This window comes from Giraffa tippelskirchi, chromosome 3 (genome assembly GCF_054371585.1).
Source record: "Giraffa tippelskirchi isolate mGirTip1 chromosome 3, T2T-mGirTip1v1.2.pri, whole genome shotgun sequence".
NCBI lineage: Eukaryota > Metazoa > Chordata > Mammalia > Artiodactyla > Giraffidae > Giraffa > Giraffa tippelskirchi.
Window position 1 is genome coordinate 189,721,687 of NC_137277.1, and position 27,521 is coordinate 189,749,207.

The 27,521-nt window shown below is 53.5% G+C and overlaps 2 protein-coding genes and 1 pseudogene across 4 annotated transcripts; 1 reads left to right on the forward strand and 2 right to left on the reverse strand.

The window, feature by feature from the left end:
* Positions 1-3,662: 3,662 nt before the first annotated feature.
* Positions 3,663-13,095, reverse strand: LOC145540371 (aldo-keto reductase family 7 member A3-like). Of its 3 annotated transcripts, none has more exons than XM_081574918.1 (7): positions 12,823-13,095; positions 9,137-9,324; positions 8,872-8,976; positions 7,922-8,018; positions 7,604-7,703; positions 6,878-7,016; positions 3,663-4,058 (listed from the first exon to the last, which is right to left on the reverse strand). In XM_081574918.1, exons 1-7 carry the CDS (start codon positions 13,049-13,051, stop codon positions 3,897-3,899), a joined length of 1,020 nt encoding a protein of 339 aa, XP_081431044.1. In that variant the 5' UTR covers positions 13,052-13,095; the 3' UTR covers positions 3,663-3,896. The 3 variants fall into 3 exon arrangements, with proteins under 3 accessions (XP_081431044.1, XP_081431043.1, XP_081431045.1); XM_081574917.1 differs by lacking the exon at positions 6,878-7,016 and adding an exon at positions 12,303-12,503; XM_081574919.1 differs by lacking the exon at positions 6,878-7,016.
* Positions 13,096-15,041: 1,946 nt separating this feature from the next.
* On the forward strand, positions 15,042-21,189 carry LOC145540516 (aflatoxin B1 aldehyde reductase member 2-like; annotated as a pseudogene).
* Positions 21,190-21,730: 541 nt separating this feature from the next.
* On the reverse strand, positions 21,731-27,103 carry MRTO4 (MRT4 homolog, ribosome maturation factor). The gene is made up of 8 exons (XM_081574937.1): positions 27,036-27,103; positions 25,115-25,173; positions 24,798-24,901; positions 24,079-24,160; positions 23,760-23,827; positions 22,950-23,101; positions 22,481-22,557; positions 21,731-22,364 (listed from the first exon to the last, which is right to left on the reverse strand). Exons 1-8 carry the CDS (start codon positions 27,061-27,063, stop codon positions 22,215-22,217), a joined length of 720 nt encoding a protein of 239 aa, XP_081431063.1. The 5' UTR covers positions 27,064-27,103; the 3' UTR covers positions 21,731-22,214.
* Positions 27,104-27,521: the final 418 nt, after the last annotated feature.

Genomic DNA, 27,521 nt, shown 5'->3' on the forward strand with positions numbered 1-27,521 from the left:
CACGCTGGCACATACTGGCATCTCTAGTATCTCCAGCACCGTATTGAATGAGAGGTGTGAGAGTGATCTTGGGTAGCCTCGCCCTGCAATGGCTTGAAGTGGGGCTTGGGTTCCCAGCCAGAGATTCAGGCCGTGTTGCCGCGCTGAGAGCACCAAACCCTACCCACTGGACCAGTGGTCACAGACAAGGGCCCTGGCCCTTCAGTTTTGCAGAAAAGGATTCCCACAAAGATGAAAAGTAGTGAAACAGGTGAAGTATTTTTTAAGTGGGCAAAGAGTGCAGTACATGTGGATAGATACACTGGCAGACTCAGAGAGAGGAGAGAGAGTCGCGCCCTTGTGGCAGTTTGGGTTACTTTTATCAGGCATGTCTTTCGATTTCCTTTGGCCAATCATTTTGATTTGCCTGGTTCACAGTCCATATTTAGTATATTTTAGGATCCTCCGATGTGGGCCCACGCATCTCTTAGCCAAGATGGATTCTACCGCAAAGGCCTATGGGTAGAGTATCCCTTGATATCACTCCCCTTTGACCTCCAAGGAGCCCTTCTGTGCATGTGTGGTTGGGAAGGTCTCCTGACTTTGAGAATGAGAAATATGTGGTCTAGGCAGGGTCCAGCCACTTCTCTTCATTGTCCTGCTCTTCTCATCTGGGAGTTTCGGTTCACAGGGAATGACTGTCTAATTGCTTTACCATGGTGGGCCCATCTCCCTCCTGCCTCAACAGCAAACATCACTGCCTGGCTACCAATCTTAGAGGGAAAATTGTTTCACATTAAATATAATGTCAGCTATATGTTTTCTGTATATGCCCTTTTTCATTTTGAGGAAATTCCCTGTTCTTATTTTTCTTTCTCCTTCATGAATGGGTGTTGAATTTTGTTAAATGCTTTTTCTGCATCTATTGAGAGAACCATAAGGGTTTTATTCTTTGATGCTAGTATGTGTGCATGCTAAGTTGCTTCAATCATGTCTGACTCTTTGGGACCCTATGGGCTGTAGCCTGTCAGTCTCCTCCTCTGTCCAGGGGGTTCTCCAGACAAGAATACTGGAATGGGTTGCCGTGCCTTCCTCCAGGGGATCTTTCCAACCCGAGGATCAAACCCCTGTTTTCTTACGTCTCCTGCACGGGCAGGCAGGTTCCTTAGCACTTGCACCACCTGGGAAGTCCCTGGTGTTAGTACACTCAACCATACTGATTGCTTTTCCTGCCACCTTGCAGGCCCCAGAAGTCAGCTCTGTGGTTTTCTTGTTGGGACTTGCCAAAAGCTCCAGCCAGCATTAGTATTAAAGTACTGAAAGAACTCAAGCGAAAACACCATACAGAAATGAAAGCAAAATAAAGACTTTGTTCAGACAAAGGTTGGGGAGAACGAATAGTAGCCAGCTCTCTCTATAGCAAATATTTGGAAAAATTCTTTAGACGGAAGAAAAGTTGGATTTACACACACACAAAAACGACGAGTGCTGGAAATGGTGAACGTGAGGATAAATATAACTTTTAACCTTTTTTCATGTTTAGCTTTTTAAACAGATAAGTGAGTTTTTATAAAGTTAAAAATACACTTGTTGTATGACTCAGCAAAAACTAACCCCGTTAGTCTTCTCGAACTTATCTGCAAAAACCTTTGACCAATAGAGTTGACTAACATCAACTGATTGATGTCATTTCAATGTTGATTGATTTGCAAATATAAAGCAAACTGTATTCTTGGGGTGAAATTTAATGAGTCAGGATGTATTATCCCCGGTGTATATTACTGTATTCAATTGGCCAGAGGTTTTGTAGGTGGGTTGCAGGAAAAGCCTCGGGTCTCCCTTCAGCTAGCCTACCGTCTTGAAGCAGCCCCTCAGCTCTCCCTGGCCTGTCAGGAGGTTGACCCGACCCGCTGGGCTCGCAGCGCCCTCATTATCTCTGCTCCTTGCTCTTAATAAACGCACTCCATTCAGAAATTCTCTGTGTCTGGAATTTTTTTTCCAACCCGAGCTCAGACTGCCTCAACAGATTCCAAATGCACTTATCAGACAATGCAGCTCAGTAAGGGAATGGCCGCTGCGCTTCAGAGACGGCATCTTCTCAAGCTCTCATGTTCAGGTCAGCTTCAGGTCACAGTACCAATCCCTTCATCGACAAGCCATAGAGCTTTACATGAGGAGAACATTCCCTCTACCTTAGCATAAACCTCTCAGGTTTTGTGTTTCCTCACTTAAGGCAGGGGATGCGTCAGCGCAGAAGAGCTATTATTCTTTCTCAAAAAAATAGATTCTAGTTTTGTACTTGATTTTTTTAAGATATTTATTTTGATAGAAATTGCATTGAATCTGCTTAGGTCAGTCTCAGATTCTGTCATCTTAAGCAACAGAATTTGGGGGTGGTTTGTTGTGCAACAATAATTTTTACATTATTATTAATATGAGCAGGTGGAGAAGGAAACGGCAACCCACTCCAGTACTCCTGCCTGGAGAGGTCCATGGACAGAGGAGCCTGGCGGGCTGCAGTCCGTGGGGTTACATGGCTCAACACGCATGCGTGAGGGTGGAGGGAGATGGGTTGGTAGCAAGAAACTGGTAGAACTAAAATAATTAATAATAATAATGTAAGCAGGGTAATTACCCCACCTAGGGAAGCATCCATTTTATTATGGGCGAAGACAGAGGACGGTGTCTTTGTTGTAAATAGTAAGACGTTACCTGCAGGGTGTGTCTCCTCTTATTAATAGATGGCAAGTAGGACCTATCTTTGAACAGAATCTCTTTTCAAAAATCATTTATTTATGGTTGCGCTGGGTCCTTGGCGCTGTGCGCGGGCTCTCTCTAGATGTAGAGAGTGGTGACCCTTCTTGTTGCAGAGCACGGCTCTAGGCTGTATGGGTAGCACATGGGCTTAGCTGCCCCATAGCTTGTGGAATCCTCCTGACCAGGGATTGAACCCATGTTCTCTGCATTGCCAGGTGGATTCTTAACCCCTGGGCCTCCAGGGAAGTCCAACAAAGAGTCTTTGACTGGTGGGTTCGTCTGAATTTCCAAGTTGAGCCCCTTTCATCACCTGCTGCTGCTTGGCCCACAAACCACCCCTCGCTCAGGGTGTGATTTTTCTGCCTGGGCATGTTCAGAAAGCAACCACCAGGCCTGGGAGTGCGTTTCTTCTCCAGTCTTGGGTGCTTCCTATGTGGCATAAGGACTTGCTGAGGGAAATGGGGGTCCTGACTGCCAGCGCCACTCCCACCAAGAAAGAGGCCAAGCAGCCGAGTGGAGAATCTGTGGATGAGCAGAAGACAGCAGCTGCAGCAAAGAGGGAAGTCGCCGATGAAGTGAGTGTATGTTCAAATGTCCCACAGCATCCTGGGGGTTTTTATTTTTCTTGGTGGTGACACTAACGGTAGGTTTTTGCCCAAATTATTCCATTTCTGAGTATTTAGTGAGATAATTCGGAGAGAAAATCCACCTCAGGGTGTACGGCCCTCTTTCCTTCCGTCTTGTGGGAATGTGACGGCCACCTGCACCCCACCGAGAGGTCAGGCTGGGAGACCCCCGCCGCCTCTGCCCCGTGGCGGCCCCAGCTCGGTTCTACCCCTCGGGCAGGAAGGCCCAGGCAGGGAGGGGACAAGTCACAAGCAGCTGAGGAGAGAAATCTGCGGGGTCCACTCAGTGACGGGCTGCAGGCAGCTCTAGTGTTTGCTTTATTCAGATGGAAATGCCCCAAAGGGGCTCAGCCCACGGCTTTATACATTGTGAAGGCAACTGGGAGTGAGGCAGGGGTCTAGAAAGATAACGCATGGATCCCGACGGTGGAGAAAGACCACGCAAAATCAGCTTAAGGCAAAGACCAGCCAGGGCGAGCGCAGAAGAGGCGACAGAAAGGGGAGACACCTTCGGCGCCTGACCCGGGTGGGAGCCTAGCGGAAGTAGTTGGGACAATCGTGGGCGACCAGGCGCCAGGCCTGATCAAAGGCCTGCACGACGGCTGGCTCCAGGGGCCCTTCCTTGACAGCCGCCAAGTTCTCTTCCAGCTGCTCCAGGCTGGACATGCCCAGGATGACCGCGTCCCCGCGGAGGCCCTGCAATGGGAGACAGCCAGACGTCACACACTGATGCCCCACAGAGACCCCGTCACACAGTCCTGCCCCTGCCAAGACCTGGGGTTGGGCATATTCTTTATACCCTACATGGTGAGAGAGTTAATTCTCAGGTAAGTTGATAAGAAGTCCAGGGTCTCCAAGGAGGAGAAAGGGGTCTGGGGCTCTCAAGACGGAGAAAAGGACAAACTTTTTTTTCCTATATTCCTTAGTCTTAGTCACATAAGACCTTAGTTTCTTTAAGCCCAGAGCAAATGATTACACAACAAAACAACTCATCTTAAGCTCTGTACTAAGGCCAAAGAATGCTCAAAATACCACACAATTGCACTCATCTCACATGCTAGTAAAGTAATGCTCAAAATTCTCCAAGCCTGGCTTCAGCAATACATGAACCGTGAACTTCCAGATGTTCAAGCTGATTTTAGAATAGGCAGAGGAACCAGAGATCAGATTGCCAATATCCGCTGGATCATCGAAAAAGCAAGAGAGTTCCAGAAAAACATCTATTTCTGCTTTATTGACTATGCCAAAGCCTTTGACTGTGTGGATCACAATAAACTGTGGAAAATTCTGAAAGAGATGGGAATACCAGACCATCTGACCTGCCTCTTGAGAAATCTGTATGCAGGTCAGGAAGCAACAGCTAGAAATGGACATGGAACAACAGACTGGTACCAAATAGGAAAAGGAGTACATCAAGGTTGTATATTGTCACCCTGCTCATTTAATTTATACGCAGAGTACATCATGAGAAACGCTGGGCTGGAAGAAACACAAGCTGGAATCAAGACTGCCAGGAGAAATATCAATAACCTCAGATATGCAGATGACACCACCCTTATGGCAGAAAGTGAAGAAAAACTAAAGAGCCTCTTGATGAAAGTGAAAGAGGAGAGTGAAAAAATTTGGCTTAAAGCTCAACATTGAGAAAACTAAGATCATGGCATCCAGTCCCATCACTTCATGGCAAATAGATGGGGAAACACTGGAAACAGTGGCTGACTATTTTTTTGGGCTCCAAAATCACTGCAGCCATGAAATTAAAGGACACTTGCTTCTTGGAAGGAAAGTTATGACCAACTTAGACAGCATATTAAAAAGCAGAGACATTACTTTGCTGACAAAGGTCCATCTAGTCAAGGCTACGGTTTTTCCAGTAGTCATGTATGGATGTGAGATCTGGACTATAAAGAAAGCTGAGCACTGAAGAATTGATGCTTTTGAACTGTGGTGTTGGAGAAGACTCTTGAGAGTCCCTTGGACTGCAAGGAGATCCAACCAGTCCACCCTAAGAGAAATCAGTCCTGAGTGTTCATTGGAAGGACTGATGTTGAAGCTGAAGCTCCAATACTTTGGCCACCTGATGCAAAGAACTGACTCATTGGAAAAGACCTTGATGCTGGGAAAGACTGAAGGCAGGAGGAGAAGGGGACGACAGAGGATGAGATGGTTGGAGGGCTTCACCGACTCGATGGACATGAGTTTGAGCAAGCTCGGGAGTTGGTGAGGGACAAGGAAGCCTGGCGTGCTGCAGTCCATGGGGTCACAAAGAGACAGGACTGAGCAACTGGACTGAACTGAAGGATTATATAACAACAATGTATCTTGCTGGAGGACATGTTTCTCCTTTTTAACAAGAACCTTCTGACTAATCCTGTTATGTGAAGTGGGAGTGGGTCTGGTAAGAACTTTCTATTGTTAATGTATGTTGTGGGAATGGGTCTGGTAAAAGTATATAAAGTGAAAGTGAAGTCGCTCAGTCGCGTCTGACTCTTTGCGACCCCATGGACTGCAGCCTACCAGGTTTCTCTGTCCATGGGATTTTCCAGGCAGGAATACTGGAGTGGGTTGCCATTTCCTTCTCCAGGAGATCTTCCCAACCCAGGTATTGAATCTGGGTCTCCGCAGATGCTTTACCATCTGAGCCACCAGCGAAGTCGTAAAAGTATATAAGGCCTTGATAAAGCTAGTGAATGGGGCACTCTCTGACCCTTTCTGATGTCTGTGTCAGAAGCTTTCTTTGTCCTTTCTCACTGTAATAAACTTCTGCTACACGAAAGCTGTGAGTGATCAAGCCTGGTCCCTGGTCCTGAATCTTCTTTGGAGATCAAGAAGCCGACATCGTTCCCTATAAGCTCTCAGTGGCTGTACAAAGCACTTATGGTGCCTTCAGCAATCGTAACTGTGTGACCCCGAAGCCGGTCTTCTCTCCTCTGCTGCCACGACGTCCGTCCTCGTGCAGACCTCAGCTCAGAGCCCGGTTCTGCCACCCAGCAGCTGTGCGAATCTGGTTTAGCTATTTAAGCCCAGGGACTCAGATCTCAGTTTTCACCGTGCTTATGGGAATGAGAAATTATTCAAAGCACCTAACTCCCATTTATTGAAAACCTGCTGTATATGTGCCAGAGACTACGCAGCTGTGTACGGCTGAAGCTGGAGAAAAGTTTTAGCCAGGAAGACAGCGGACACCAAAGAGAGAAGGAAACCCCAACTCCCCCCAGAGGAGCAGGACCAGTGAGTTTTATATCAAGTCTGTGACTATAACTTTCTCTCCTGTTCACAGCTGTTTCCTCACCAGAAAAACTGGAATAATCCCACCTCATCAGGCCTAAGTAATATTTCATTCCATGTTTGTAAAGCCCTTCTGACAGGGCCTGGTTCTTCAGCAGCTACTCAGAACAACAGGAAGGCTGCCCTGAGAACTGGACTAGAGAGAGATTTCAGAGGGAAAAACTGTTTAGAAATCCTGCCGGCTCCTCAAAGAGAGCAGGAGCGGAGCTTGCAGGGATGGGGGTTACCTGGAGCTGGGAGTGGTGGTACATCCACCGGAGGGCGGCCGAGGCCAGGCTGGGGGCCTTGATGCCATACACAGCCTGCTGGGTCTGCAGGGCCTGCTCCACCAGGGCGATGCCCTCGAAGTGGTGCTGCTTCCAGTAGCTGGACAGGTGGGGAGGGCAGCACTGGGTCAGCACCGTGGGGTCACACGGGGGCCACTGCCTAAGGGTCAAGCAGGCAGCTGCGCCCACCCCAAGCCTGCAGTATCGAGGGGCTAGTGTCCCCTCAAGCAGGAGGTCTCCTGCTTTGGGGGGCAGCGGAACCACCCAGAATGCTGGCTCCCTCACCAGAGACCTCAGCGCCGTCTACTAAGCACTCAAATCCTGCCCTTACTTTACCTGGAGAGACAGGCAAGCAGTACAGGGGCACAACGCGACCCCAGGCTGCCTGTTTCTCCATCCGGGGCCCTGTCTTTCCCTCTTGGAGGGTGATCAACACTTCTCACGGATGAACCATGCCTTGGAAGGTTGAGCACAAGGTCCAGGGAGCCTCATTCCTTTCGGGGGTTCCAAGAATACAAGAAGAAACCCTTCAGAGGGTTTCTTAATTCCTCTAGGAATCACGAGAGCTAGGTCCAGGCAGCAAGGAAAAGCCTGGAGGCCCTTGGAAAGCAGCCTAGAGCTTCTCCATTTCAGACTATGGGGACCCCCTCCCACCCCACCCATCCTAACAGTCCACCCCCAGCTCACCGATTCCTGTAGACCTCTGCCCAGTTGTCCCCAAAGAAGCGGCCCACGGGCTGTTTCCCGTCCTTGTCCTCATACTTGTACCTGCCGGTCAGCAGGCCTCCTGCGGGAAGGCTGGAGTCAGACCCCCAGGCACTGCCCCCCAGAGGGCATGTGGACCGGAAGTGGGGGTGATGGCAGGGGACCAGGAGGGATGGAGGTCCTGGCAAACCTCTGCCCTTCCCAGGTCTGGGGCCAGGCTTCTCCCGGGTCAGGAAGAGGCAGAAACGGGGTCAGGAAGGCCCTCCCGCCCAGGGGAGCCTGTCCCCCCACACCCCGTACCAGCCAGAGGGTTGTAGGCGTAGAACCTCAGTCCAAAGTGCCGGAGGCAGGGCAGGAGCTCCGTCTCCACCTGCCGGGTGGTGGCGTTGTACATGCCCTGCAGGCAGAAGGGCCAGCTGAGCAGGGGGCCCGGCCGGGGAGCCCCAGCCTGCTCTCAAAGTCTTCAGTCAAGACCCCCCAGGACTCCAGCATGGTTTCCAAAATCACTGCTGGTCACGGGCAGATGGTGCTGGGCCCCAGGAAGGGATGGCGGCCTGGCTCTGCCATTCCACACACATCTGCAGGCACCAAGCGTGGGCTGGACACCGAGCTCTCAAACACACGTGGATCTGGTGAGGTCTCGGCTTCAAGAGATGTCAGAGTCGGGTTAAAAACAAAGCCGAGTGGGCTCTCCTGACGGTTCAGTGGTTCCGAATCCCCCTTGCAATGCAGGGACACGGGTCTGCTCCCCGGAGGGCGACCAAGCCTGAGAGCCGCAGCTAGAGAGCCCGTGGGCCGTAGTGAGAGACCCTGTACTATGCAGCCAAGATCTGAGGCGGCCAAAGAAACAAACAGAGACAGAACAGGTGAGCACAGAGAGGCGGCTTCTGTGATCACGGCAGATTCTCAGAAACACTCGCTCAGTGTATAAAGATGGGGTCTGGAGCCTGGAGGACGCTCTGGGCTGTCGGGAAAGGCTCCCAGAGGAAGAGGTATCTAAGTGACGCCCGGGCACTCCTGCCAGGGAGAAGGGGGAGGCGAGTTCCGGGCTGACCGCAGAGCCAGAAGCAGGCAGGAAGGGGAGCCAGGGCCTGAGGGGGCGGGCGCCTGTGGCCAGGCTGAGGCCCCCGGGAGCCGTCTACAGGCTGGAAGCAGGGGAGTGGCTGCTCTGGAGAGGGCAGGGCGGGGGGCCCAAGGGGACTGGGGATGGCAGGCGCCCTGGAGACGGGCCTCTGCAGCCCCGGCCTCACCTGGTACACGGTGGGCAGGATCCAGCCTTTGCTCCTGCACAGGGTACAGATCTCGGCCACCTCCCAGGCGGCATAGTTGGAGAGGCCGAGCTCCACGAACTTGCCCTGTGGGGGAGAGGCCACGGTCAGATCCCCCGCAGCCCAGAACACCAGGCCCAGAGATTGGGACCCTGGGCGTGGGGTCTGTCCCTGACTCTGCTCCGGGACAGCCCTGGGGCCTCTGCTCTCCTGGGCACCAACAGGCCAGGGAGGGGGCCGCCCTCACCTCCTGGTGCAGCTGCTGGCAGGCGCACAGCGTTTCTTCCACGGGTGTGCCGTGGTCCGGCAGGTGCAGGTAAAACAGGTCCACTCGGGGGCACCGCAGCCGCTTGAGGGATGTTTCGAGCTGGAACCGGAGGCTGTCAGGCTTCAGAGAGTTTTCTTCCAATGGATTGGCCTTGGTGGCAATTTTTACTTTGGGAGGAAAAAAATAGAAGATCAGGTCAACTTACCAAACCCTGGAGAGGACCTAGGGTTAATGGTTAAGAGGCGGGCCTGGGTTCACACTTCAGCTCTGCCAATATGAGTTGTATGACCTTCAGCAAGTTGTTCAACCTCTCTGAGCCCCACGCCAGTATTCATCTCTGGAAAAATCTCAGGGACAGAGAAGTCTGGCAGGTACAGTCCATGGGATCGCAGAGTCGGACATGACTGAGCACGCACATGCGTGTTTGCGCACACACCACACAAACACACACACAGTCTCAACTTTCTCAATTGTAAATTGAGAGTGTCAGTGGTACTATCTAGTCGGGAGGCCCTGAGGATTGATCAGAACTTTGACACGCTTGCTCCTTATGAGCTGCTAATGTTATCACTACTGTGACTATTCACCAGACAGCTAGGTGTGCCAGGCCTGGTACTTCGGGGTGCAAGAGGAATGCCAACCCTGGATCCCTGCCCTCAAGGACCCACAGTCTAACGGGGCACCACAGAGTAAGTGAGGTCAGGACACGCAGGAGCAGGGGAGAGGAGCCCTGAGAATTCAGGGAAGGCTTTCCAAGGCTTTGAATCTCCAAGGGGAGTCAAAGGCCACCCTGGGGCAAGAACATGGCTGTGAGGGGTCATGCCTGCGATCCCACAGGCCTAAAACACCAGGTCTGGGGGCACACAAGACAAGAGAAGGGGCCACAGACCAGAGAGATGCAAAGGGCCCTGAGGGCACCCCTTAGACTCTGACTTCAGGGGCCACAGGGTGACTCTGAACACTTTTCAGCCAGCAAGCTAAGCGGTCGACTTTGCAGTTTTGAACGATGTCTCTAAATGAAGCACAAAGAACCTCGGGCACAGGTCTGGAGACAGGGAAAATGGCAAGGAGACTGCGGCAGGAATTCAGGAAAGAGAAGCAAGAGGCCTCAACTGGGGCCCCGGGGAAGGAAAGGCAGGTTATAGTTCTGTCAGAGAAACATCCCACTGAGAAAAGGCCAGTGTGGTGCCACCTGTGCGAGTCAGGAATGAGTTAAGGACCTTTCCCCCCGCGCCCACTGAGAATCCCAGGGAGCAAAGCGATGGCTGGGGAGAGAGCCCTTGCTGCACTGTTTGCTCTTGGAAAGTCACCCCAGCAGGCCAGACCCCTTGAGATGGGGGAGATCAGGCTGGAGGGCTGAAGGCCTACTCATCTGGAATTTTCCATTCCACCACCTCCTCCCTTTGACTCACACCCCTTCTTGACATTAACTTCAAACATGAGATTTAAGAACTGTAGCTCAGCTGGTTCCAGCCTAAAGGAGGGAAGGGGAGGCGCTGCCAGAAGAAAAGTAATCAGAAATAAGACCCGTGTAAATGCCTGTGGACAGATGAGTGGGTAAACAAGATGTGGTACGCATATACGATGGGGTATTCCTCAGCCATCAGAAAAGAAGGAAATGATGCCGTTTACAATAACATGGAAGGACCCAGAAATTATCATACTACGTAAAGTAAGATAGACAAAGACAAATATGATACCGCTTACATGTGAAATCTAAAAAAAATTATGCAAATGAATATATTTACAAAGCAGAAATAGACTCACGGACAGAAAACAAACTTACGGTTACCAAAGGGGGGAGGGGTGATAAATTAGGAGTTTGGGATTAACATATACACTAACATATAGAACATGGGGATTCCCAGGTGGCTCAGGGGTAAAGAATCCACCTGCCATTGCAGGAGATGCAGGGGACACGGGTTCAATCCCTGGATCAGGAAGATCCCCTGGAAAAGGAAATGGCAACCCACCACTCCAGTATTCTCTCCAGGAAGATCCCAGGGGCAGAGGAGCCTGGCGGGCTACAGTCCATGGGGTGGCAAAGAGTTGGACACAGTTTAGTGATTGAGCATGCAATATTTATAAAATAGATAGCCAACAAGGACCTACTGTAAAGCAAAGGAACTATACTCAATATCTTATAATAATCTATGATGGAAAAGAATCTGAAATATATATATATATATAAATCACTTTGCTGTACACCTGAAATTAACACAACATTGTAAATCAACTATACTTCAATTAAAATTTTAAAAAACAATAATAAGACCAGAGTTGTCACAGCGAGGCAGCCAAGTGACCTAGAAAGAGTGTGGTTCTGAGACGCGTGCATCTTCTCGTCTTGTTCCAGATCTACCATGCCGTGAATCATTTCTCCCTGAGACACCTCAGAGTGAAAGACGGCACAGGGTGCTAACGGCATCTACTATTACTACAACCACACGACTACTAACAGTATCAGCCAGTGTTGCTGAGCCCTCACTATGTGCCTGCCCGGCACATTATCAGCACTTCAGATGGCATCAGACTGATGGGGCACCTTCCCCTGGGCCCATACAATAAACCTCCGCTTGGCTCCATTGCCTGATCCAATATCCTCAGCACTGCCAAATCTCATTCACTGCCTTTGCACACTCACTGCTCACACTGCCAGGAATGCCCTTTCTCCTCTTACTTCTGGAAAAGTATCAGTTCAAGGTCTTAGGTTCCCTTTTCTGAGCATTCTTCTTTGGACCTTCCCAAGAAGTGGGCCCTCTTCTGGGCTCCCCCAGCTGTCTCTAGACTCTGAGCTCCCTGGATTGGGTGACTGTCAATTCCTCTTCTATAGCTTTGGACAGAGGCTGGCACAGATGGGGCAGTTAGACAGGGTACCTCCCCTATACCCATATCCCAGCTACTGCTGGTAGCTCCTGCTGCTCCCAGGCATGCCCACCCTGGTGAAGTGGAAAAGTGAAAGTGTTAGTCATTCACTCCTGTCCCACTCTTTTGCCACCCCATGGACTGTAGCCTGCCAGGCTTCTCTGTCCATGGGGACTCTCCAGGCAAGAATACTGGAGTGGGTTGCCATGCCCTCCTCCAGGGAATCTTTCCGACCCAGGGATTGAACCCAGGTCTCTGGCATTGCAGGCAGATTCTTTACCGTCTGGGGCACCAGGAAAGCCCGGTGAAGTGGGAGGCACTGCGGACTGACCCGCGCGCCCAGGGCTCCAGGGAGAAGTCCAGGGCTCAGAGCAATGAGGAATCCAGTCCCCGCCGGTTCCAAAGACCGATCTGCAACGGTGCCAGGGAGTGCCAGGGCGATAAGGGCAGGACTTCTGTAGCTTGGGACCGCACCGGGCACCTGTGGGGGAGGGGGAAGGGGGCAGGGGCTGCCCAGCGCCAGATTCCTTTTTCAGGGCCCCCTGAGAAAGGCTAGCCAAGTCGTCCCAGTCTCGGCCACGGTCGGGACGTTACTGGGAGAAGGACAGGAAACGAGTCAAGACCAGGTACTGTCCAGCTGTCCGGGCTGATGTGCAAGGGCGCCGGGAAGCGGGGGTTTCACGGAGCTGTGGGGTGGCCAGTGGAGGTGGGCGTTCCAGCAAGGTGGACAAGGCGGTGGGTCCCGGCCGCGGCCAGTGCATGGCGGTCACGGGACCGAGGTCCGGGGCGCCGGGCGTTACCTTTGCAGCCGCCGCCGCCCAGCCCGAGCCCCAGGCCGCCCAGGATGCTCTCCGACTGGCCGTCGGCGTACACGAAGGCCGTGTCGATCTCGCTGTGGCCGCGCTCCAGGAAGGCGCGAACGGCCGCGGCGCTGCTGGGCACGTCCATGCGGCGCCCCATTTCCATGGCGCCCAAGATGGTGGCGGGCCGGGTCGGGACACCCCGTGAGTAGGACTGTGGCTGGGCCATGGCCGGGGGGTGCGCAACGTAGCCGCCCCGAAGCCGAGCGCACTGGAGGGCAACGCGGTCAGGGCGGGCGCTTTAAGGAGCGGTGGGCCCAGCCCACCGGGCAGGGGGCGGAGCGATAGGGGCGGGGCGACGTGAGCTTGTTGGCCCCGCCCCCACACAGGCGCCACCTACCCGGGACCCCTCCGCAGGGGCCTTTCCTAAGGGTTGAAGATCCTAAATAATGTGACAGACTTTATTTTTGGGGGCTCCAAAATCACTGCAGATGGTGATTGCAGCCATGAAATTAAAAGACGCTTGCTCCTTGGAAGAAAAGCTATGACCAACCTAGATAGCATATTAAAAAGCAGAGACATCACTTTGCTGACAAAGGTCCGTCTAGTCAAGGCTATGGTTTTTCCAGTGGTCATGTATGGATGTGAGAGTTGGACTATAAAGAAAGCTGAGCGCCGAAGAATTGATGCTTTCGAACTGTAGTGTTGGAAAAGACTCTTGAGAGTCCCTTGGACTGCAAGGAGATCCAACCAGTCCATCCTAAAGGAGATCAGTCCTGAATACTCATTGGAAGGACTGATGCTGAAGCTGAAACTGCAGTACTTTGGCCACCTGATGCGAAGAGTTGACTCATTTGAAAAGACCCTGATTCTGGGAAAGATTGAAGGCAGGAGGAGAAGGGGACAACAGAGGATGAGATGGTTGGATGGCATCACCGACTCAATGGACATGAGTTTGAGCAAGCTCCGGGAGTTGGTGATGGACAGGGAGGCCTGGTGTGCTGCAGTCCACGAGGTCGCAAAGAGTCGGACACGACTGAGCGACTGAACCGAACTGAAGATCCTAAAATGTGGTGTTGGCTCAGGGGTGGCGTCTTGGGGCTGTCCCGCCACCTTGCAGGGCCCAGAGGCTGGCTCTGTGGTTCTCTTGCGGGCATTTGCCAAAGGCTCCAGCCAGCGTTCAAGTACTGAAAGAATTCAAACGAAAACACCTTTCAAAAATGAAAGCAAAGACTTTGTTCAGACAAAGGTTAGGGAGAGTTCATAGTAGCCAGCTTTCACTATGGGCTTCCCTTGTGGTTCAGCTGGTAAAGAATCCGCCTGCAATGTGGGAGACCTGGGTTTGATCCCTGGGGTTGGGAAGATCCCCTGGAGAAGGGAAAGGCTACCCACTCCAGTATTCTGGCCTGGAGAATCCCATGGACTGTATAGTTGATGGAGTCACAAAGAGTCGGACACAACTGAGCGACTTTCACTTCACTTCACTTCTTCACTATAGCAAATATTGGGAGAAACACTTTAGACTGAAGAAAAGTTGGATTTATACACACACAAAATGAAGAATGCTGGAAATAGTAAACACAGGGTAAATATAATCTTTAACCTTTTTTCATGTTTAATTTTTTAAACAGCTGAGTTTTTATAAAGTCAAAATACACTTACTGTATGACTCAGCAAAAACTACACCCCGGTAATCTTTGTGAACCTACCTTCAAAAACCTTTGACCAAAAAAAAAAAACCTTTGACCAATTGAATGCAGTGATGTATAACAAGAATAATACATCGCAACACATTGCATTTCACCCAGGCAAACACCTTGCCTTAAACTGGCAAATCAATCAATAGAGTTAATGTTAGTCAACTATATTGGTCAAAGGTTTTTGTAGGTAGGTTCATGAAGATTACTGGGGTGTAGTTTTTGCTGAGTCATATAGTAAGACTTGGCTTCCCTGGTGGCTCAGCAGTAAAGAATCCGCCTGAGTTGTAAGAGATGTGGGTTCGATCCCTGGGTCGGGAAGATCCCCTGGAGGAGGGCATGGCAACCCACTTCAGCATTCTTGCCTGGAGAATCCCATGGACAGAGGAGTCTGGCGGGCTACAGTCTGTAGGGTCACAGAGAGTCAGACACGACTGAAGCGACTGAGCATGCACACACATAAATAAGTCTATTTTTAAGTTTATAAAAGCTCAGGGCTGACAGCTTTGTCCCCTTCCCAGGATGCCAACTCTTCTGGCCACCGCACAGGTCTGTGAAACCCCGGCTCCTCACGCCCTGTACACGTCAGCCCTGGACAGCTGGACAGTACTTTGTCTTGACCCTTTTCCTCTCCTTTTCTCTCCTTTCAGCAACCCTTCCCTAGCCTGGAATGACTTGGCTAGCTCCTCTCAGGGGGCCCTGAAAACGGAATCTGGAGCTGGGCAGCCCTGACCCCTTTCCCCTCCCCCGCAGGTGCCCGGTGGTGTCCCGATGTGCAGGAGTCCTGCCCTTATCACCCTGGCAATCCCCAGCACCATTGCAGATGGGTCTTTGGAACTGGTGGGGACCAGCCTTCTCATTGCTCTGAGCCCTGGACTCCTGCCTGGAGCCCCGGGTGCACGGTTCAGCCTGCAGTGCCTCCCACCTCACCAGGGTGGGCGCGCCTGGGAGCTGCTGGAGCTACCAGCAGTAGCTGGGATGGGGAAGCGGGGAGGTACCGTGTCTAACTGCCTGCTCTGTGCCAGCCTCTGTCCAAGGCCATAGAAGGGGAACTGACAGTCACCCACTCAGGGAGCTCAGCGTCTAGAGACAGCTGGGGAGCCCAGAAGAGGGCCCACTTCTTGGGAAGGGCCAAAGAAGAATGCGCAGAAAAGTGTACGTCAGACCTTGAACTGACCATATTCCTGGAGTAAGAGGAGAAAGGGCATTCCTGGCTGTGGGCATGGGCAGTGAGTGGGCAAAGGCAATGAGATTTAGCAGCACTGAGGGTGTTGAAGCAGGCAGCTATGGCCAAGCGGAGGTTTAACCTGTGAGGGCAGGGGACACCCCCATGTCTGATGCCATCTCAATGCGTGTAGCCTGTGCTGGGCAGGCACACAGTGAGGGCTCGGCAACCTTAGCTGTTGCTGTTAATAGTAGGAGTATCGTCGTTGGCACCCCGTGCCATCTTTCACTCTGAGGTGTCTCGGGGAGAAATGACTCACGGCATGGTAGGTCTGGAACAAGACGAGAAGATGCACGCGTCTCAGCGCCACACTCTTTCTAGGTCGCTTGGCTGCCTCGCCGTGACAACTCTGGTCTTATATTTTTTTAATTTTAATTTTTTGAAGTATAGTTGATTTACAATGTTGTGTTAGTTTCAGGTATAACCAAAGTGATTTTGTTACATATTTCAGATTATTTTGCATTACGGTTATTACAAGATATTGAATATAGTTCCCTGTGCTATACAGTAGGTCCTTGTTGGTTATCTATTTTTTATATATATATGTGTATATGTTAATCCCAAACTCCTGATTTATGCTCCCCTTCCCCCGCTGGTAACAGTAAGTTTGTTTTCTGTCTCGGAATCTGTTTTGTAAATAAGTTCAATTGTATCATTTTTTCAGATTCCATATATAAGCAGTATCATATTTGTCTTTATCATATTTATATTTGTCTGGAGAGGGAATGGCAACCCACTCCAGTACTCTTGCCTGGAGGATCCCATGGACAGAGGAGCCTGGCAGGCTGCAGTCTACGGGGTCGCAGAGTCAGACACGACTGAGCAACTAACACACACAAACACACACACACACACACACACACTATATTTGTCTTTCTCTGTCTGACGACTTCATTTAGTATGAAAATCTCTCGGTCCATCCATGTTGCTGTGAATAGCATTATTTCATTCTTTTTGATGGCTGAGTAATATTTCACTGTATATGTATAACACATCTTCTTTATCCTTTCATCTGTTGATGGGCATTTAGTTTGGTCTTATTTCTAATTGCTTTTTCTTCTCCATCTCCTCCTTCTCTTCCCTCCTTCATGCTGAAACCAGCTGGGCCAAAGTTCTTAAAACTCAGGTCTGAAGTTAACATCAGGAAGGGGTGGGGACCGTGGTGGAGGAATGGAAGATTCCAAGTGAGTAGCCCTCCAACACTTTGCAGATGGCTCAGTGGTAAAGAATCCACCTGCCAATACAGGAGACCCGGGTTCCGTCAGCTGCAGTCCATGGGGTCACAAAGAGTTGGACACGACTGAGCCACAAACACCTTCACTTTCAATGACCAAGTGTCAAAGTTCAGATCAATCCTCTGAGATTCCCAACTAGATAGTACCACTCTCATTCTCAATTTACACTTGAGCGGATTGAGGCTCAGTCTGTGTGTGCACCTGTGTGTGTGTGTGTGTATGCCGGCTCGGTTGTGTCCAACTCTTTGTGACCCCATGGACTGTAGCCTGCCAGTCTTCTCTGTCCAAGGAACTTTCCAGACAAGATTACTGGAGTGGGGCTCAAAGAAGTTAAATAAATTGATGAAGGTCACAGAGCAGATCCTCTGCTTTGTCTTTTTAACTCGACTCTGACATCTCTTGAAGCCGAGACCTCACCAGATCCACGTGTGTTTGAGAGCTCGGTGTCCAGCCCACGCTTGGTGCCTGCAGATGTGTGTGGAATGGCAGAGCCAGGCCGCCGTCCCTTCCCGGGGCCCAGCACCATCTGCCCGTGACCAGCAGTGATTTTGGAAACCATGCTGGAGTCCTGGGGGGTCTTGACTGAAGACTTTGAGAGCAGGCTGGGGCTCTCCGGCTGGGCCCCGGCTCAGCTGGCCCTTCTGCCTGCAGGGCATGTACAACGCCACCACCCGGCAGGTGGAGACGGAGCTCCTGCCCTGCCTCTGGCACTTTGGACAGAGGTTCTATGCCTACAACCCTCTGGCTGGTACGGGGTGTCGGGGGGACAGGCTCCCCTGGGCAGGAGGGCCTTCCTGACCCTGTTTCTGCCTCTTCCTGACCCAGGAGAAGCCTGGCCCCAGACCTGGGAAGGGCAGAGGTTTGCCAGGACCTCCATCCCTCCTGGTCCCCTGCCATCACCCCCACTTCCGGTCCAGATGGCCTCTGGGGGCAGTGCCTGGGGGTCTGACTCCAGCCTTCCTGCAGGAGGCCTGCTGACCAGCAGGTACAAGTATGAGGACAAGGACGGGAAACAGCCCGTGGGCCGCTTCTTTGGGAACAACTGGGCAGAGGTCTACAGGAATCGGTGAGCTGGGGGTGGACTGTCAGGATGGGTGGGGTGGCAGGAGGGTCCCCATAGTCTGCAAATGGGGAGTCCCTGGGGCTGCTTTTTTGGGTTCCAGAGCCTCTCCTTTTGCTCAGACCTTGGCCCCTCAAGCTCAGCTTCACTGAGCAACCCAACTGGCACCCCTAAGGTTTCCCCAGTGTCTCTGGGGGTGACTGGGGAGCTGGGTTGGGAGTGTGTGGAGCTCTGGCCCTTCTGCCGGCTCCACAAGACTGTGTCTCCTCCCTTGAAGAGCCATCCCACTGCCCACAGCAGCAGGAGAAACCTCGCATTGGGACTGGGGGATCCTGAAGCTTGCTGCTGGCTCTGTCACCCGGGGCAACTGAGTCTAAGTTTTGTAAATTCTTGGCAATAAAATTGTCATCAACGTCTAAAGTTATAGTTGAACATCTGTTGGGACCATCCCTTTTTCCTTTTCATTTTTTTAAAGTTTGAAAAAGTTATCAGTGTAATACATGCCCACAGCTAAAAGCAAGCCCTTTCCAAGTCACATTCCTTAGAGGTGATGCTTTTAAACTCGTTCAGCTTACTCTCCCTCTGGTGTTGACTATAAGACCTCTGACGTATATACTTTATTGCTATTCCTTAATGTATCAAATTTAGACATTATCTGTGGACTGCTGGGAAGCTCCTCATCTTTCAAGATTCATAGAAGCTAAGTCTCCAAAGCTTCAGTGCTAATTTTGTTGACATTTCCCAGGACTTTTTAAGCAGCACAGTGTCTCATATTTGGAACCACCTCTGTGTGCAATGGTGTGATTTAAACCCTAATCCAGGCGCCCACGCCATGCCAGGGTTTCTGACTGTCTGGCCAGGTTTAGAAGCCATTTCCTTAAGCAGCATATCAAGGAGCATGTCACACCACCAGTGCCTGGGCCTCTTTCCTGGAGGATATTTTTTGTAAAAAATAACTTATTCACTTATTTTTTGCGGTGTTGGGTCTTTGTTGTTGGGTGTGGGCTTTCTCTAGTTGTGGAGAGCTGGGGCTACGCTTTGTTGCGGTGAACAGGCTTCCCATTGTGGTGACTTCTCTCATTGTGGAGCGCAGCCTCTAGGGTACACGGGCTTCAGGACTTGTGGCCCGAGGGCTCAATAGTTGCGGCTCACGGGCTTTAATTGCCCTGTGGCATGTGGAATCTTCCCAGACCAGGGATTGAACCGGTGTCCCCTGCAGTGGCAGACAAGTTTTTACCCATTGTACCTCCAGGAAAGCCACCCCTGTGGGATCTTGTGCAGTGCTTAGTTGCTCAGTTGTGTCCAACTCTTTGCAACCCCATGGACTGCAACCTGCCAGGCACCTCTGTCCATGGGGCTTCTCCAGGCACGAATACTGGAGTGGGCTCCCATGCCCTCCTGCAGGGGATCTTCCCAACCCAGGGATCAAACCCAGGTATCCCGCATTGAAGGCAGATTCTTAACCGACTGAGCCCCCAGGGAAGCCCAGGATCTTGGCTGATCTTTACCTTCTCTGCTCTATTTAGCTGAGAAAGCATGGCAGGTCCATTATCTCATTTACACTTTGCACTCACTGTGTGGGGCTGGCTCGGGCTGTCTTCTCACTGAGCAGGTAAGTGAAGGCAGGTGGCTGATCTAAGGACAGAGCTAGGACTGGAACCCGGACTTGTCCTTCCGTGATCCAGGGCACACAGACGTGGTCCTGACGTTGGGGGTTGTATTGTTCGGGTCTGGTGAGCATGCGCAATACAAGGATTCTTGCCCACTGCACCCCTGCTGGTCCCACCGCTGGGCAGGGACCGCCACGATGAGGGACCCAGAAATCCACGTGCATTCTGCTGCTCAGGGAGGTAAAGCCTCCACTTGAGAAGACTGACACCCTGCAGGGGCACCCCCCTCCTTCTGACCCCCGTGCCACCCTCCCTACCTGCCCAGCTACTAGAAGGAGTGCCACTTCCGGGCCGTTGCCTTGGTGGGGAAGGCCCTGCAGGCTGCATATGGTGCCAGAACCCCCAGCATGACCTCGGTCGCCCTCTGCTGGATGTACCACCACTCCCAGCTCCAGGCCGAAGCGAGGAAGTGGAAGGGAGGGCTGCATGATTTCATTTTTAGCTGTTTTTTAAATTTTTGCCGCATGGTGGCTCAGATGATAAAGAATCTGCCTGCTGTGTGGGATACCTGTGTTCAATCCCTGGGTTGGGAAGATCCCCTGGAGAAGGAAATGGCAACCCACTCTAGTATTCTTGCCTGGAGTCAGACACAACTGAGTGACTAAACGAGACAGGGCAGCTGTGTGATATTTACACTTAACGCTTTTCCCTCCATCAGCGTTTACCTGTGTCTGGCTGCCCTCCCTGCAGTCTATCCTGTTCCCACCATCCCACTTTTCCAGTACCTTCCTCCAACTTGGGCATCACATACCAACAGTGCCTCTTTCTTGAGCCCATTAAGTGCCAGGCCTGAAGTAAAGTACTTTACATTTTAATCCCCACAATCACCCTGCAAAGCAAAGGAAGCCTGAAGCTTGGTGAGGTCATGTAAGTAACTCAGGCCTGCCCAGCTGCAGAGCAGGAAGGGAGAGGCTCCGAACTCAGGCCTGCCCGTGTGTCTAGGGAAGCAGGGTTTTGGAGCTGTTTGAAGGCAAGGTTAAGTTCTTTTTGGAAAAATGCAGGGTATGGACGCTGGGGGCTTCCTGGCGGCTCAGTGGTAAAGAATCTGCCTGCCAGTGCAGGAAATGTAAGACACTTAGGTTCAATCCCTAGGTTGGGAAGACACCCTGGAGGAGGAAATGGTAACCCACTGCGGTATTTTTGCCCGAAAGATTCCATGGACAGAGGAGCCTGGTGGGCTACAGTCCACGGGATCCGAGTCAGACACGGCCAAGGGACTGAGCACACAGACATTGGACCCAGGTCTTGGCAGGGCCGGGGCTGGGGGTGTGTCTGTGGGGCATCAGCGTGTGACGTCTGCCCGTCTCCCCTTGCAGGGCCTCCGCAGGGACGTGATTATCCTGGGCATGTCCAGTGTGGAGCAGCTGGAAGAGAACTTTGCCAGCTGTCAAATGAAAGGCCCCTGGAGCTGGCCATCGTGGGGGCCTTTGATCAGGCCTGGCACCTGGTTGCCCACTATTGTCCCAACTACTTCCGCTAGGCCTAGTCTGGGGTGGCAGAGGGCACACTCCACCCGTCCCCTTTTCTCTCCCGCAGTCGATTCTGACCTTAGGCTGCTCTGCGTGGCTGGTTCTTCCCTCACAGTCCCGCCCACAGATGGTTTATCTCCCATGTTCTTGTTAACACTCCTCGCAGCCGCCACCACAGGAAAAGGCCGGGGCTGCGCAGCGCGTTTACTGTCTGAATAGAGGCACTAGCCGGGCTGGAGCCCAGGCCCACGGTGAACCTGGAGAACGTTTCCTCTGCAGCCACGAGCTGTTTCCCGTCCCCCACAGGCTTGGTGAGAAGGGGCAGGAGTAGGGATCAGGCTTTGAAGAGCAGAGGCGGCAGGAGGGCCTCCCAGCCTGACCTCTCAACAGCAGGGCTTCAGGCAGCCCTCTCGCCTCTACACACAACAGAAGAAAAGAGGGCCGTACACCTCAAGGTAGGCGTCCGCTCGTGTAGAATCACCTCCCTAAATACGTATAAACAGAACCATCTGGGCAAAAACCTACCACCCAGAAGAAAACTGCTGGGGGCCATTTTGTCTCAGTGGCGCTTTATTCCTGCCTCGGCTAAGCCTCCTGTCTTCTGGCTGTCCGCAAGCTGCCTGGCCCGGGTGGGGCAGAAGGGGTGGGAGGGAGAAGACACAGCGGGGGTAGGAGCGGGCGGGCAAGGTGCCTGTTGCCTCGGCAAACCCCAGCTTCCACCAGGGCTGCTGAGGGCCAGAGAAGAGAAGGCGGTTCCTCTCGGGCCCTCGGAGCCAGTCCCGGAGCCGGCCTGAGGTGAATGGACAGACCCTGGGAGTCCAAACCAAAGCCCAAACCCAACAGCGTCTTTAGCTTTTTTCCCCCAAGAAAAGTCCCTTTTGCAGAGAACACCCTGACTGACAAAGTCTCATCATTTACAGAAGTCGTCTGGGCTCGTCACCCTCACTCGTGTTCATCCACAGCACACGGCCGCGTTCTAGGAGGGCGGCCGCAGCGCCTCGTGCCCCGTCCTGGCGAGGCCTGGAGGCCCAGGCCCTTAGCTGTCGTCGTCTCCCTCTGACTCTTCTTCTGACGCGGGCGCGCTCTCTGGCAAGTCATCTCCCATCTGCTGGAACCTTCTGGACTGCGCGTCCCACATGTACTTGACGCTCACCTTGAATTCAGCCATCTCATACCCAAAAAGCTTCTGCGAGAGACAGAGGGAACCAATGGTCAGGAGGCGGGAGTGCAGGCAGAGGCGTCTGCGGAGCCTCCCGTCGCGGCCGCGGACACTGGGTGGGGGGCTGGGGGCGGGGTCCTCACCAGGAGGCGGGCCTGCTCCGGGGTCAGCACGTCGCCCTCTCTGCACACCTCGTAGTCGGACAGCAGGGTCACCACACCTGCAGAGAAGGGACCCCAAGCAGCTACTCCAGCACAGCGGCCTGGGCCGCGCCGGAGGAATCAGCCTGCCCGCCTCCCAAGACCCCAGCAGCACAGGCGCTGGGCTTCCTCAGCGAGCGGTTAGCTGCCTGGGGGGCTCTGATGAGGGGGCACCGACTCCTCCTTCCTTGTCCCCTAACTGCTCTATTCTAGCTGTAAGTCACTGTCCACGTTCACCCCAACCACGAGGCGGGCACTCTTGGTCCCGTTTTCATATAAGAAAACACAGGCTGATAGAAATAGCCTTCTCCGCCAGAAAGGTGGGGCTCAGGCTGGGGAGAGCTGTCTGGCTCGGAAACCTGTGCTCTCGGCCCTCAGCTGCGACCTTTCATCTCCAGGGACACCCCTGTACCTTTCTTGAGGGCTGTGGGCAGGCCCAGCTGCCTCAGCTGTGGCTCCATGGAGTGGGGGAACTGCTCCAGGGGTCCCGGGTCCAGGTTCACAGTGAAAGTGGCTTTGTTCCCTGCTCGGGCATAGTCCATTTCCGCGTACTTCGTGAACCACCTGAGAGAAAAGAAAATAGTCATGTATGGATGCGAGGGCTGGATTGTTAAGAAGGCTGAGCACTGAAGAATCAATGCTTTTGAACTGTGATGCTGGAGAAGACTCTTGAGAGTCCCTTGAACAGCAAGGAGATCAAACCAGTCAATCCCAGAGGAAATCAACCCTGAAGATTCACTGGAAGGACTGATGCTGAAGCTCCAATACTTTGGCCACCTGATGCGAAGAACTGACTCACTGGAAAAGCCCTGATGCTGGGAAAGATTGAGGGCAGGAGGAGAAGGGGACGACAGAGGATGAGATGGTTGGACGGCATCATCGACTCAACGGACATGAGTTTGAGCAAGCTCTGGGAGCTGGTGATGGACAGGGAGGCCTGGCGTGCTGAGGTTCACGGGGTCACAGGGAGTTGGACACAACTGAGCAACTGAACCACAAACAACACCCATCCACCTGAGGTCAGGCTCTGCCTGGGCCTTGCGCGGCCTCCCCGTCCCCCTCGGCTCAGCCGGGAGCTCTGAGCTGGGGAGGATGGAGACCCAGGGACAAGTTTCCAGGAACCAGGTCTTCCTTGGACCCTCCACTGGACCGAGTCCTGGGTTACTCCTTCCCTGGAGACCTCAGCCACCTTCCCCTCCCACCACTCTTCCAGAGCACTCACTCGTCCACTTCCTCCTTAGTGCGATTGGTGAAAAGGAGACCAACTTCGCCCCTCAACTTCTTGCTGACCTGCAAAACCAGAGGAGGGTGGGGTCCGTCACGTGGGAGCAGTGGTTCTCAGCTGGGGACGATTCTGCCGCCCCCACCCCTCAACATTTGGCAACACCTGGAGAGTCCTGTGAGGGGGTGGAGCTCCTCTTTGGGTCTGGAGGCTAAAGGAGAGCTGAGCCTGAAGCCAGCCCCTGGGCCAAGGCTGGAGGGTGTGTCACGTGAGAGCAGCCAGGGCCCCCCGCCCCCCCCGCCGCTCCCGGGGGACCCACCTGATGCAGGTTGTCTTTGTACTCGTCAGACGGGCTTCGACCCAGCGCCACCATCATCACTTTGTTTTTGCCAAAGAACATCCTACAGAGAAAAAGAGGGGTCCGTGAAGGAGGCGCCCTGCCCTCACCAAAGTGCCAACCAGCTCCAGTCCCCAGGGCCCGAGCCCTGGCCCAGGAGGAAGTGTGGCCAGAGGCTGCTTTCCACGCAGCCCAGGGCCCCTCACGTCCTTTTCTTGCGCAGAGCTGACCCGCACACGTTTTGTCTCAGCCCACCGGGAGTGCGTCTGGGTCTGTGAAAGAGGCCCGCTGGACGGTCTGAACCAGAGCTGGTGGATGTTCCTTAAGGGACCAGACCCCAGGGTTCAGGGAGCCCCCTCTCCTGGAGGGATCACTGCTCTCCCCCCACCCCCAGTGCAACCCCAACTTTAACAGTTAGGGACTTCTCCGGGGGCCCGTGGGTAGGACTCTGCGCTCTCACTGCAGAGGGCCCGGATGTGATCCCTGGTTGGGACACGACGATCTGCAACCAAGCCAAGCAGCCTGACCGAGACCCAGACCCCCCGCCCCAACCCCAAACAGTTAAGGAGCACCCTCCACTGGGGGCTGGGCAGGGCGGCCTTCCGTCCTTATCTAGGCGGTACTTGTGACCCAGGTACCCAAGGTCACTAACTGCCCCTGTACTTTCTGAGCAGCCTGGCCCCCCCCCACTGCCCACTTACCGACTGTGCTTCCAGGCATTGCGGATATCCTTCAGCTTGCTGTTCCTCATGTTGGCCACGGAGAAGATGAAGAGGTACTTGTATGTGTCCACACATTTCCGAAGCTACGGGACAATTCATGGGGCTCTGGAGTCCCGGGGCAGCAGAGGCCGGGCAGTAATACTCTGGCCCCAGATGGGAAAGAGGCTGCTCCTAGGCCTCTGACAGCTGTGGATGTTTAGAGCTGTCCCTGATAGATAGTCCCACACCCACCTTTAAAACCAAATACGAAGTCTGGGAAGGTAAACATAATAATAAGAAAAAAAACAAGCTCTTACCTCTTCTATCAAGTTCTGTTTCAGTTCCAAGCCTTTCTTGGCAGTTTTGGTTAGGGAGACTAACACAGAGAAGAAAAAGGGGAGATATTGAGAGAGAAACCTGGATGTCTCAGAGACTCGCCTCCCCTTCGGTACCCAGCTGGATGGAGCCGATCTGAGAAAGCTAGCAAGGCTTTTGTGGCTACTGCTTCTGGCTCGCAAGGCTACCCCCAGGTCCCCAGAGTGCCTACTCTCTAGCATTCCTGAGCTGAAGATCCCTTCACATCTGTCCTATTACTAGACAAACCAGCTATCTACAGCCCCTTTGGGGCTAACTCCCTACTGAGGTGTGGGGGTGGGGCGCTCCCCGGAGACCCAGCCTGCTGGCTGGGGCCAGTCCCTTTCTGCTCTTGGTTGCGGCGGTGTGTGGAGACCATCTACGGATTCTCTGTGCTACGGAAGGATAAGTCTGGGGACTCTCCTCTGCTATACCGTGTCTTACAGTTTGGACCCGTGCGTGCAGCGGTGCCTCTTTGGGGAGGGACAAACACCTCTTCTGTAACAACAGCTGGGACCCAGTTTGCCCCTTACCCAGAAGGGTTTGGCACTTGCCAGGTTTGACCACGCATCCCGCCTCAGAATCCAATCATTCCACAAACGCTTAACAGAGCATCAAATGCAAAGCCCTGGATCCCAGGAGGGACCTGGATGGATGAATAAGAAGTCCCTCTTCGTGAAGCACACATCAGAAAGGTAACCACAGCAGGCAAGGGCGAGTGCGGTACAGGAGGACAAACAAAATACAGCTGTCTGTTTCCCAACAGTTCCACTGCCACAACCGTGCCCCAAGCCAGCATGGCGTTCCCCTGGATCACTGCAGGTCTCGCTGCTTCCACCCTTGCCCACTGCCCCTGCCTTCCCCGGTCCATTCTCAACAAAGCAACTAGGGTGATCTTTTCAACAGTAAAGTGGAACCCCACCATTCCTCTGCTCAAGCTCTCTCCTCCCAACTCACCTGGGTGTGAAAGCCAATCTAGTGCAAAAATCTTTCAAGTCCCACACACTCTGCTCAGTTCTCTCTCCCTCCTTTTCGCCCACTCTGGCCTCTGGCCCCTGAGCATGTTAAACATGCTCCTGGCTCAGGGTCTCTGCCCTTTGTGTTCCCTCTCCTTCGTGTTCCCTTCACCACTCTTCCAGGTAACTCCTTGGGTTGCTTACTTCCTTTCTGCAGGTTCCTGGTCATTTGTCATCTCAACATATCTTTTCTAGTCACACTGCACAAGAGAACATCAACTGCTTTTTTCCTACATGAGGCTCATCACTATCTGAATTAGACCTTCCACGTTGTGACTGCAGTATCTTTCAAACCGTAAAGAGTTGCCAGGTCTCTTAACTTATTGAGTGAATGGGCCGGAATGAAAGAGACGCACCATAAGTAGAAACAGTCAGGAACAGTCTCTTAGGAGAGGTCCTACGGACTGCTACCTAAGAGCCAGCCATACGAAGAGCGGAGCACGACCATGCCGGCAGAAACAACTTGGAGAACACAACGATCATACTCGGGGGTAAACCCGGGCTGAAGGAAAGGAGGCGAGAGGAGGGGCAGAGCGGAGAGCAAGAGACAGAGACGGGCTGAGGTCGGAGAGGTGGGCCAAGGCGAGATCGCCGGCATCCCGGGAGTTCAGAGGCTGTTCCCCCGGCCAGACGGCCTTGGGCAACTCTCTCTGGAGGCCTGGCAAAGCCCTCTCCGCTTCGCCGACGCGGCTCCAGCCTCCCCCAGGGCTTCCGCCATCCCCAAGGCCCCAACCGTTCCAGCGCGCCGCGAGCCAGCTCCCTCCTCGCAGAGGCCCCAGCGTCCTCCCCTATCCTCCCCGAAGCCCTAGCGCAGCTGACAGCCGCCCCACAAACTGGCCCTCGGGGGCCCAGGGCCCTCTGGGCTCACCTTTCTTGTTGCGCTTGGACTTGGGCATCTCGCCGCGGCCACGTGGGCAGAAGACGCTGCTGCCGGTCAGGCCCTCGGCGCGCGGGGGCCTCTGGGAAGGCCCTCGGTGGGCGCCCTCGCTTGTGCCTGACCCAGTCCGCGCTGAGGCCCGCTCCTCCTTGCCCGGCCGCCGCCTGCCCTCCGCCCCGAGTCTCCAGGTAGACTTCCCACGCGGGCAGGGGACGCCAGAGTTTGGGGCGCCGCACCCAGGACGCCGCCTGTGGGCCCAACTCTATGCTTCCGCACCCAGGACTCCGCCTGTGCGCCCAACTCTATGGTTCCGCACCGAGGACCCCGCCTGTGAGCGCAACTCTGTGGTTCCGCGGAGGCGGGGCCTGCGGCGCGGTGCATGCCGGGCCCAACTCTATGGTTCCGCGCCCAGGACCCCGCCTGTGGGCCCAACTCTATGGTTCCGCGGAGGCGGGGCCCGCGGCGCGGTGCATGCCG

What these genes read in the sequence shown, in the direction of transcription:
- LOC145540371 (XM_081574917.1), bottom strand. Translation starts at nt 13,051, where the DNA reads ATGGCCCAGCCACAGTCCTACTCACGGGGTGTCCCGACCCGGCCCGCC. An exon ending in GGGCGGCGGCGGCTGCAAAG is followed by an intron (nt 12,504 to 12,822) that starts GTAACGCCCGGC and finishes CCTCCCCCACAG; the next exon opens with GTGCCCGGTGCGGTCCCAAG. An exon ending in GCCAGCAGCTGCACCAGGAG is followed by an intron (nt 8,977 to 9,136) that starts GTGAGGGCGGCC and finishes TCTCCCCCACAG; the next exon opens with GGCAAGTTCGTGGAGCTCGG.
- MRTO4 (XM_081574937.1), bottom strand. Translation starts at nt 27,063, where the DNA reads ATGCCCAAGTCCAAGCGCAACAAGAAAG. An exon ending in GTCCAAGCGCAACAAGAAAG is followed by an intron (nt 25,174 to 27,035) that starts GTGAGCCCAGAG and finishes TCTCTGTGTTAG; the next exon opens with TCTCCCTAACCAAAACTGCC. An exon ending in AACAGAACTTGATAGAAGAG is followed by an intron (nt 24,902 to 25,114) that starts GTAAGAGCTTGT and finishes ATTGTCCCGTAG; the next exon opens with CTTCGGAAATGTGTGGACAC.